The 12,121-nt window shown below is 38.5% G+C and overlaps 1 protein-coding gene and 1 non-coding gene across 7 annotated transcripts in view; one reads left to right on the top strand and one right to left on the bottom strand.

The window, feature by feature from the left end:
• Positions 1-3,555: 3,555 nt before the first annotated feature.
• fosb (FosB proto-oncogene, AP-1 transcription factor subunit) lies at positions 3,556-11,875 on the bottom strand. 5 transcript variants are annotated; one of them, XM_087291907.1, is made up of 6 exons: positions 11,615-11,875; positions 11,279-11,466; positions 9,101-9,424; positions 8,899-9,006; positions 7,087-7,407; positions 3,556-5,057 (listed from the first exon to the last, which is right to left on the bottom strand). In XM_087291907.1, the coding sequence occupies exons 1-6, from the start codon at positions 11,676-11,678 to the stop codon at positions 5,004-5,006; spliced, it is 1,059 nt and encodes a 352-aa protein (XP_087148033.1). In that variant the 5' UTR covers positions 11,679-11,875; the 3' UTR covers positions 3,556-5,003.
• The window catches only part of LOC147832903 (uncharacterized), a 54,115-nt gene continuing 52,993 nt past the window's right edge, over positions 11,000-12,121 (top strand). Inside the window, exon 1 of one of the 2 annotated variants that reach the window (XR_015515179.1) lies at positions 11,000-12,060. This is a non-coding gene — a transcript (uncharacterized LOC147832903). The remainder of the gene's footprint in view (positions 12,061-12,121) is intronic. The other variant, XR_015515180.1, reaches the window with a different exon arrangement.

Raw genomic sequence — 12,121 nt, 5'->3', positions numbered from 1 at the left:
AAATGAGTTGAATAACTATTTGGAAAGAATTGATAATTTTACACTCAAAAAAATACATTTTACACTCAAAATATTTTTTTGCTCGTTCTAACTACTTAGTTAAAATGAGCTGAAACAACACAATTCGTGAGATTTCATTGGGACAATTGCCTTTTTTATGTTCAATCCACATAAATTTGTTAAAAGTGTTAAATTAACCTAATCAATTTGTCTTGGGACACCATGAATGATTTGTGTGGAACCCTGGGATTAATTGGAATTAATCTGTAGGGGATTGTATAACATATAATAATCTATCTACAAACATAGATAATAAACAAAAAGGTACAAATTAAATAAACAGCATTTTATTGTTTTTTCAGAGTAGTCGAACTGTATTCACGTATACAGTAATTGAATAATCAAACTTAAAATAACACTGCATAGTCTTTGTTTTATAAACAATTCAATGAAATTATTTGTTGTTAATTTGTTGTTAAGTTACAAACGGTACAGTTTATTATGCCTGAATGCTTTTAAGAACCCTCACACAATCACAGGCCTCAAAAAACACTTGCAAAATGAAAAGTTGTAATCCAGACTCAACATTGCGTATACTCACGATGTGACTTGCAAATTATTACACTGTGATATCGATGCTGAAACGATATTTTGTGCAGCCCTACACTTCCTGACAAAAGTCCTGTCATCAATCCCTGTTGTAAGAGCAACAGATAATAACTTGACTTCTAGTTGATCATTTGGAAAAGTGGCAGAAGGTACATTTTTCTGATGAATCATCTGTTGAACTTCATCTCAATCATCACAAATACTGCAGAAGACCTATTGGAACTCGCATGGACCCAAGATTCTCACAGAAATCAATCAAGTTTGGTAAAGGAAAAATCATGGTTTGGGGCATGCAAGAGATCTGCAGAGTGAATGGCGACATCAACAGCTTAAAGTATCAACCATTTGTGCTGCCCATTACATTACAAACCACAGGAGAAGGCGAATTCTTCAGCAGGATAGCGCTCCTTCTCATTCTTCAACCTCCACATCAAGAAGGTACAGGTGCTCTAGAATTGGTCTGCCCAGTCACCAGACATAAACATTATTGAGTTTGTCTGGTGTAAGATGACAGAGGAGGCATTGAAGATGAATCCAAAAGAATCTTGATGAACTCTGGGAGTCCTGCAAGAATGCTTTCTTTGCTATTCCATATGACTTTATTAATAAGTTAATGTAGTCCTCCAAGCTCATGGGAGTCGTACACGATATGAACTATTTTTCCACTGCACCATGACTTTATATTCTATACTGTACATTATTTCTGTTAAGTGACAAGACTTTAGACTTTTTATAAGCAAATTCTGACCTTATTGTCTGATTAAATCAGGGGTCACCAATCCTGTTCCTGGAGGGCCGGTGTCCCTGCAGGGTTTATGTCCAACTTGCCTCGACACACCTGCCTGGATGTATCAAGTATACCATGTAAAACCTTGATTAGCTTGTTCAGGTGTGTTTGATTAGGGTTGGAGCTAAAATCTGCAGGACACCGGCCCTCCAGGAACAAGTTTGGTAACCACTGGATTAAATAGTAAACCAAGACATGATAATATTTTATTTTGGTAATCTAGAGGCATATTCCATTCATATTAGCCTTTTGATGCCAGATGATCAAATAGAAGTCAAGTTGTTCCTAAAACTTGGATAGGCGACAAGACTTGTCAGGTAGTGTGTACATCAGATATATACATATATTCAAAAACTGTATTTGGATCAAATTCTTTAAGATGTCAGATATCATTTGCATTCAGAAAGCAAAAGTCCCTAGATTTCTAGATACTGCAAGACAGAACAACTCAATGAATTCAAGTGGAGATTCATAAAATGTTTAAGAATATTAGCTTGTTTCTGATTGGAGGAATTACAATTGACCCCAGTTTCTTCTAATAATACACTTCATGATCTCGTAAAAAGAGCAGATGAAAAGTCATTGTGGATATGTTTATTTTGTAGACATTTCCTTTACAAGAAAAATTGGACGTCATACAAAGATATTAAGATAGGACAGCACACCAAGATTTCACAGTCTATGTAACAATATGAAATGTCCTTCTCCATTCATTAAAGGGCAAGAAATATAGCATAAATTGAAATGAAATGGAGAAAGGATGAAAAGAGAAAGACTGTAGAACGGCGGATTATATATTTCACTAAAGGTAGTTCAGTATGCATTAAATATGCTGTTTAATATGAGAACTTGGGAGCAGTCGTGGCGAGCACTCTCAAATGATGAGCATCCTCAAATCCACAACGTCACTTCTGTCATCGGCATTCTTAATCAAGAATATACAAAGACAAACGGTATTGAAAAAAGCACCATATCATTTTGAGTTTGAAATGTTTCACTGTGAATCGTTTTAAACCTAGCTTTCATTTCCCTTCAAAAATAAAAAATAAAACAACAAGAAATAGGTCATCCCTCTTCTTGAAATTGTCTGAACAAGTGGTTGTAATAGGCTCCTTAATATAGGTCTATATTAAAAAAGTCAAACGGTTCATTATCAAATAACACCCACTAAGCCAGAGAGGCACTGAAATTTGACATCCTCAAAATGCAAAAGCATCCCATCATTGAGGTTTCAGTTGAGTAAATTATAGAAGGTAAACAGGACAGACAGTCTCCAATCTTCACTGTGACACTAGCATCCGGACCGGCTTTTACCATACAATTCAGTTGATTTGCTACATGGTTCTCCTAGAGTATCTGAAATATTGCATTCCACCGTGTCAATTTGTGCACTGTGAATTCGAAAATACCTAGGATGAGTTTGCAGATGAATCTGAGGAGTTTTTGCAAAGTGGAAGACCACAGAGTCACTGGTACTGAACCAACATCCCCTTATGCTATTATATCAGAGTCGGATCCTATTTGTAAAGATACAGTAACGATAGGATTTGGCGTAGGAGTCACGAAAGCACCAACAGTTGAGAAATCAAACCAACATAAAACACAATCACACCGCTGATATCACATAATGTCCCACTCTGTGAAATCGCAGCTCTGGCTTCATCGCGTCACTGTTTGAGATGCCGTAATTCAGTTTTCACTGCTAAATGAGAGCTTAATTTTATCAGACGGCTCTGTTGGAAAGAGCCCACATGGTTGTGTCCATCTCTGCTTGAATTGAACCTCCGGGTGCGCTCGTGGATATAAATGTAGCATGAAAAGACATTTTGATTGAAACATCTGTACAAATATTATCATTTCCACCTCATAAAATACTCCACATAAAGAAGCCAAAGATTAAAACAATGGACCTCGTTTGTTTGTAAAAACACTTCCTATCTATGTATGACGCCGGCACTTATACATTTCCGATTGTGCCTGTAACGTGAATTAATTAGGGCTGGTTGAAAAAGTTCAAGCCCTGAACTTCTCTCTCACACGCACACACACAATAAAGCCAAATGGCAGACAGCACACACTGGACAAAATAAATCAATGCAACACAAATGATTCAGAAACACGTCTGAATCAAGAATACATAGAGACACTCAATTCATGTCTTCTTTTTTCTTTAATATATTTATTTTCAAATGCATTTTTAGATATTTTGCGCGTCCAGTGTGTTTTGTCCACAGGGGTTGATGAACAAGGGCTGTGAGATCAACCTCATCGACAAATCAAGCACAGCACAAACCTGCGATACATATATAAATATGCACCACAGTTTTAATACAGTCATCATACAAGGTTACACATTTCAAATGAAAGGCAGTGACAATGCTTTTCATATTAAGGGAAAGGCGGGCTGTTATTGTTTATTATAATATATATTTTTTTTGTTCTTTTAGAAAAATATCTATGTTTAAACCAAAGCCAAGTGCATCAAGCTCTCCCTTCTGTCTTCATTGACAAAAATAATATTTTCTGAACATTCATACATTACATTACAATCATTGTGTATATATATATACACTGAATATGTATATATATATATATGCATACATAATATATTTTTTATATATTTCATATATATAGTTTTAGACATAAAAAAGTTTCATAGTGCACAACATGCCTTTTTAGTTGCCAAGATGATATAACTATGAAATAATAATTATTAATAACCATAATAACAATATTCTTAATAACTGCGGTATAAGACAACAGTAACAGATAGAGCTAAAAGCCCCACAAAATTCTTCCATTTGGCAGCAACGGCACAATCAAGAGCAAAAGAGGAAAAAAAGCATCATAAAAAAAATCAGTAACTCAAAACATCAAAAACATTCACAGGAAAGTAAACGGTTCATATTCGAAAGCACATCCGGTCCTTTAGGTTGCCCATCGTTACTCGCTCCTTCCATCTGAAGCCGGCGTTTGTGCTTTTTTTCCATCTTAACATTAACAACAACCCCCTTTAAAGAAAGAAATCAACTGGAGTCGTAGTCTTCTGTGGCTTCCATTCACAATCAAAGCCCAGAGCTGTGCTGAACCACATCCACAACTCAAGGACTATGTCAAGGACTTTCAGAAGCACAGAGGCCACTCATCCAAAACCAAGAGGTTGTGTTTTTTGTTTTTTTTTGGTCGCTCAATATAATGCTTCTCAAACCTAGAGTGTAAAGCCACTCTCGTATGCAATCATCAGATAAGCCACTTTTGAAATCAGAGTTAATACTATCGTTGAAACACAGAATGAAACAAACAAACAAACCCCTCTAATTTGCTCAAGAAGGGTGGAAAGGGTGTAATACAGCTTTGAAAGCTCTTGTAGGATCAGCAGGAGATGTGAACGCTCTCACCATCTCATTCCTATGGATTCCAGACCTTGGCAAAGTCTAGCCAGCGCATCTTCACTCATCCAAAATCAAATCCTCAATGCTGAGGAGCAATAGAGTCCTGGCTTTCTAGGACGGCATTTGATCTGGCTGGTCGGTTTAGTTGTTTTGAGATCCACTGTGGGCTGGTCCGTGCAAGGGGAGATTTGTGGTGTTGGGGTGTGGGTTGGCACTCACTCAAGGTTCCATGGGCTTTCAGGGTCCAACGGGCTCTCAGGGGCCGAAGACTTCAGAGAGAGGCACATAGAGACAGGAGAGAGGAGAAACAGATGTGGAGATGGACAACGGAGGGAGAAACAAAAAGAGAGAGATAGCTACAGAGTGTGTGGTCATGTCCTTTAGGCAGAAGAGGTGTGGATGAGCTGGATGAGAGAAAGGGTAGCAAGGTAGACTTACAGGAACAAGAAAAAAAACAAACCAAAACCCATAATGCAGTTCTGCGAACCCACATTTGCGTAGAGAAATACACAGCAAGCACCTGGCGTGGATAGACAGAGAAGGAGGGAGATGGTACACCAATGTAAGCCAGAGCGAGAACAGATGAAAGCAAAAGGGTGCTGATGTGCTTTTATTGTTACGTTAAACCAATTGAAGGAACACTCAACTTTCTTTGGAAATGGGCTTATTTTACAAATCGTCTAGAGCAGGGGTGTTCGAACTTGGTCATGGAGGGTCGGTGTCCTGGAAAGTTTAGCTCCAAATCAAACACAACTGAACCACCTAATCAAGCTCTTACTAGATATACTATACATTTCCTGGCAGGTGTTTTGAAGCAAGTTGGATCTAAACTCAGCAGGACACCAGCCCTCCAGGACTGAGTTGGACACCCCTGGTGTAGAGTAAAAATAGTGGAGTTTTAACATTTTTCAATCCATCCTGCTGATCTCTGAGTCTGGTGGAGCACTTTTAGCTTAACTTAGCATAAATCATTATATCGGATTACACCATTAGCATCTCACTCCAAAAAAGTTTCAATAATATTCCCATTTAAAGCTTGACTCTTCTGTAGTTGCATTGTGTATTAAGAGCGAAATAAAATTAAAGTCAATATTACCTGCACTGTTACCTACACTCACAGAAATAAAAGTACAAGAGCTGTCACTGTGGTGGTACCTTTTCAAAAGGTACATTTTTTTTCAACTTAAAAGGTATATATTGTACCTCAAAGCTATATATTAGCACCTAAAAATTTCAAGAAGTACACTATTGAACTTTTTAGATACTAATATGTACCCTTGAGGTATTAATAAGCCACCTTTAAGTAGAAATATGTACCTTTTGAAAGGTACCACCACAGTGACAGCTCTTGTACATTTATTTCTGAGAGTGTAGTTGTGTAGCTGGGGCCTATTTTTAGGCACTGCATAGTATTGCACCTGCTGCAGCCATGGTAGGGCAACAAAATCCTTTGCTTACTATATCAGAATGAGAGAATAGTTCCTTGCCATATCAGTCTAGAAAATAGCAAGAAATAGCAATAGCTTTTGCTTTTCAGTTGATCTTAGTACAAGATGAAACTATAGAAGAGTCTAGCTTTAAATAGGAAAATTTATTAAATATATTTTTTTATTTTTCAATAAGCTAATGGTCTAATCCAACTCAATGATTTATGCTAAGCTAAGCTAAGCCATACGTGCTCCTGCAGACCCAGAGATTTGGTGAATGGATTCAAAAATGTTAAAACTTAAATGTCTAACTCTAGGTGACTCATAAAATGAGCCTATTTCCAAAGAAAGTGAAGTGCTCCTTTAAACATTTAAGTGAGTATGAGTGCGTGTGTGTGTGTGTGTAAGGGCTACTGACTCATTTCGATATTAAGCCTGAATTCATTGTGAATTAATATACACTTACATCATCTGATGAAGTCGCACAGACGCTAACGCATCTGGGCCTCGGTTTCAAAACCAAGGCCTTAACTGTAAAAGATCAATACAATGTACATCCATAGATTTAATGTTTGGATTGGCATGTACGCATGTGCTGTTTTCGATAGGCAAGCAAAAGGCCGAGAGATCAGCAGAGCTCTCAAAGTGCAAGAAGCGAGGGTGAGTTCAGGGAATCAGAGGACTGATCGCTGCTGCTGGTTCGCTGGTTAGCGCTGGCCCCGCAGGCTCCCTCTGGGTAGGTGAACACAAATGAAGATGTGTATGAGGGGATGTAGCTGCCGGCGTCAGGGTTACCGCCACCGTCGGCAACAAGGCACGGGCCGTCCGGCGCCGGCTGGCCCGGCCCATAGAAAGAACTAGAAAAGGCTACCTCCTGCATCATCCCTTGCTGCTGTTGCGCTGGTGCCGGCTGTGTCTGCGTGGGCTGTGAAACCGGGACGTGGTGGTGGTGGTGGGATGAGTAGGCCGGCGGCAGGTAGAAAGAGTCCTCCTTCACAGTTAAACCCACCACGGAGACAGAAGGCGCCTGTGGGGACGTCTGCGGCAGCGGAGCAGGGGGCTGGTCCTGGTAGGGAAGTTTGCAACCAGGTTGGTGGGCGACCAGGACAAACTCCAGGCGCTCTTTCTCCTTCTGCAGCTCGGATATTTCAGCCTCTAGCTCGGCCTTCTCCTCCTCCAAAATGTCTGTCTCCTTGGGTTGGAGAGACAAGAGGAGGACACAAGGGGACAGAGATTTTATGATCACATGAAATTAGGACAAAAGCAAGGGTTTCCGTTTAGCATTCACTACATGCTGCTAGTTTTAGATAGCAACAACCAAATAAACTTGCTTGAGTCTGTTGCCACTAGATAATTACGGTGGGTTTATTGACTCTTTGTTCAAACTAGCCCTTTCTAATTACAATGGAGCCTGATGTGTATGTGTGTTGGTATCATTTACAAACTGTGATTGTAAAAAATGATTGTTATGAGCGGATTGGCATGTTACGAATCCTGTAATTATGATGCTTTTGCATTCATCCAGGGCCTAAAATAGCATTCGCCATTTTGAGTAAATCCCCCCAAATGTGAGTAAAAATCGATGCTGGTGAGTTGATGAAACAATGTTACCCACCAGCTGGCCGGCAATGTTTTTTTTTAATGTTTGTGACGTGGTTTAGCCCAGCAGTGTGATCTTTTGAGAAGCTCAACAAATTTTGAGTTGTTTCTAGTGTCTAGATCAGGGGTGCCCAGACTTTTTCTTAATAAGGGCCAAAAATCAAACTTGATTAAGGTTGGTGGGCCGAAGTTGAATATAGTTTTCATGGGGGATTTCCTCATTTATTTTATAATATTTAAAAAATAACTAGAAAACGTTGCTTTATATTAACTAGTATTCTTTTTTCACATGTTATAATGAAGTTATTAAAGTAAAAACAAAAACAATCATATATAACAGAATGGAAATACACTAATTTTGGCCATGATTTGCTCGCCGATGTCTTCTGCATATTCCACTATATGTTGAGTGATGACATTTACATTTTAGAAAAATCTGATTCATTTACAACATTTAATTGAAACATTTGCATTGTTTGTATCTCAGCAATAAAACAAACAAAAAATTGTTACATCAAATTAAACATGACAAAAGGCATTCTCCCTAACCCTCTCCATCATTCTCACTGCCTTTTCAGATGAGATGGTGGGCCAAATCAAAGGTTACAATGGGCCAACTTTGGTCTGCGGGCACTAGTTTGAACATCTCTGGTCTAAATACAGCTCAGTTGAGGATAAATTTTACTGCAAGTGCTGTGAATTTTAAATCCTTATAACATGCTTTTGAAAATACCTCCATCTTCCCAAGTTTGCAATACTTATGCAAAATAAAAGCTCAATGGTTTCATTTTTGAAAGCAAAGAAAATATATATTTTTTATTTAATTATTATTTTTTTAAATGAATATAATGTATGAATACTACCACCCCTAATTTGTATTTGTTGTTTTTATTATTATTAAATTTCCAAGTGCAAAAAACAATTTTAATGCAGATTAAATTCTAGCTAATAAATTTTCCTTATGTCACCGTCCATTAGCAGGTGCAGCAAAATGTTCATTTTAGGCCCTGTATTTGTCTGATACCATATATAAAATACTGTATTGGATTTTTGTGTTTTTAAATATGAGTACAGCATCGCTCACCGACTGTAACCTGTCTGTGAGCTCACGCCGTCGGTTCCTACACTTAGCGGCAGCCAGTTTATTTCTCTCTCTTCTAACACGTCTTTTCTCCTCTTCCTCGGGGGTCAGCTGGGAACACAACAAATTTAGTATCACATTAAGCCTTATTTCTTGCAGTTTGTATAGAAATTTTTTAACCAAATCATGAATGGGTCCCACTCACCGTTTCATCTCGTGCACGGCGGCGGCTTCGAGACTGACGCACTGGGCCAGGAGTGTCAGAGCTCGGTGGGGTGAAACCACCGGACGAAAAGCTTGGGCCCGGCAAGTCGTAAGGATCCAATGCAACAGGCTGCGTCATGGTGCTGGAGCCCGTGCCACTTTGACCTGGTGCCACAGAGGATATTAGAGTGGGCTGCACCATCCACTGCAGATCCTGGCTTGTGGTGATGGCCGTCACTGTTGGCACAAATGAGCTGGGCATGTCCACCCCTGCCCCGGTTGACCCTCCACCCACCCCTACCCCGCCAGTGGCTGTTACACACTCCTAGGAACCAAAAACATACACCGTATGAAGCCATGGCCTTCAAAATCACACTGTATTCAGAGTGATTATAATTCAAATAAAACACCAAAATATTTTACAGTTATTTTACCAGAAATTAAATAAACAGTAATAAACGTAAGTTAACATATTGTGAACTAAACTGGACAATATAATTTTTCTAACATAACATTTTTAATATACTGTTAGTATATGTTAATGATGTTAATATATGCTTTTAATATATTGCTCGTTAATAATTTGTTATATCTAATGTGTTGCCTAATGTTCACAAATGAAACTGTTTAGTGCCACCAATAGAAAAAATAAAAAAATAAAAAATAATATATATATATATATATATATATATATATATATATATATATATATATATATATATATATATATATATATATATATATATATATATAATAACATAGTAATATAATAATATACAGTTGAAGTCAGAATTATTAAACCCCCTGAATTATTAGCTCCCCTGTTAATTTTTTCCCCAATTTCTGTTTAACGAAGATAAGATTTTTTCATCACATTTCTAAACATAATATTTTTAATAACTCATTTCTAATAACTGATTTATTTTATCTTTCCCATGATGACAGTCAATAATATTTGACTAGATATTTTTCAAGACACTTCTATACAGCTTAAAGTGACATTTAAAGGCTTAACTAGGTTAATTAGGTTAACTAGTCAGGTTAGGGTAATTAGGCAAGTTATTGTATAACGATGGTTTGTTTTGTAGACTATTGAAAAAAATGTAGCTTAAAGAGGATAATCATTTTGACCTTAAAACTGCTTTCATTTTAGCGGAAAACAAAGACTTTTTCTAAAAAAAAAAGAAAAAAATGTCAGACTATTTGTGAAAATGTCCTTGCTCTGTTAAACATCATTTAGGAAATATTAAACAAATTCAAAGGGGGTTTAATAGTTCTGATTTCAACTGTGTAGACTTATTTATAAATTACAGAAACAGAAAACAAAAAGTTAAAAACGGAAAATATTAAAATAAAATCTAGTTCAATAACAATAATGCCATAGTAATAATATTTTCACCACAATAAAACCGTAAAATGTGATTTTCCATTGCCTCAGTTTACATATAAAATTGACTAAGACAAATGAAAAGCAACACATTTAAGAAAAAATGACATTGATCCTTATCCTGAGTTATGTTTTAGTAAGATATGAATAACAAATATTTCCTAAAACTGACTAATTCGTGTACAGAAACCTCGAGACTGTTTAAATGCGTTCAAATATTAAAACATATAGGAGAAATTTATATCTATACGGTTTCATTTCTTAGAAAAAAGGATGCGAGTGCGAGTACCATGTTTCATTAATATTCATATGTAAGCGTGTTAGGCAAAAACGTACGCAGTCTGCCGTATCCAATCGCCGCAGCCTCGATTCGGCCCTCCCTTCCCGTTCCTCCGCCCCCGTCACACCCCCGGTGTTCCCCTTAGCAACTCAACGTAACACTCCAAAATAGAACGCATTGACGTCACGTCCAAGTCTGAGAAGCGAGAACAGCAGCACCGGGCAAGAGGCGGAGCTTCGTGAGCGCGCGTCGGAGAGTCCACAGCCCTGTCATCTGTTTCGCGGCGTGCTGTAAACCTACCACGTTGCTACCGGTCTGATTCTGCGCGCATGCTGACTTGTCAGTATTATATTTTTGCTATATACATCCAAACACGCTCGAAATGAGCAAAATGGCTTTGCCGCTTCGGTTTTCACGCAGAAACATGCAGAGCTACTGTCGTGCTGTTGGCTTAAACAAATGTGTGTTCGGACAGACACTGCGGTAAAATGTATTAAATAGTGGGGACTTACTTGCGGTGCGCTGGTGGTGGGCGGACTCCCGAAGGATTCCACGGACGACAGGTACTGAGATTCAAGAGAAGGAGAAGAGCTTCCACGGGAGCCGGTGTCGGGGTCTCCGGGGAACCCCTGAAACATGTCCCCGATGGAGCCGAGAGAAGCCGAAACACCTACTGTGCCCGGCGAGAACGGGATATCACCTGTCATCCAACACAAGTTACACTGAAGCGCATTTTCTTCAGGACATCAGCTAGACTGTTTGCTTTTGTAAACTGCAATGCACTAAACACACGTAAAAAGCCGGACGCGTTATATTTAAATGCGCTTTATTATATTAAAGTCACCTACCGTAACAAGTTTTACTTGGAGTCTTCGTCAAGATGCCTTTAGTCTCTTTCCAAAACAGTTGCATTAAGACATCAATCCAGTTCCCTGCTCGAGGAAACTTCTAAATTCCAATCCGTCCTTGTGTAACACTTCCCGGGTCGTGGTACAATCCGTGAAATGCATGAAATGTGCTTTTATAAATCCATAAAATAATCCGCAGTGTGTTTGTTGCAAACGGGAGTAGAAGGTGTGCGGTGTTTCGGCGGCAGCGCTTCCTCTTGTGAATGAAGCCTGGGAACGCATTGTAAAGTAGGGAGTCCTGGCTCCGCCTTTTCTGGTGTTCCGCTGACGTAGGTGCCCATATATGGTCCAAAACCACTGTTTTTGTTTTTGGTATCTAAGCAATATGACGTGTAAGGGATTCCCTCACCCACAGAAAGAGACAGCTCTCTCGCGGTCAAGAATAGGTACGTTTACTATTACTTCCACAAGATATTTTTAATAGTTACATGCTTTTCACAGACAATA

The sequence above is a fragment of the Danio rerio genome, chromosome 18 (genome assembly GCF_052040795.2).
Source record: "Danio rerio strain M-AB ecotype USA chromosome 18, GRCz13ab, whole genome shotgun sequence".
In the NCBI taxonomy this organism is placed as follows: Eukaryota; Metazoa; Chordata; class Actinopteri; order Cypriniformes; family Danionidae; genus Danio; species Danio rerio.
This window is presented reverse-complemented; position numbering and strand designations above follow the sequence as displayed.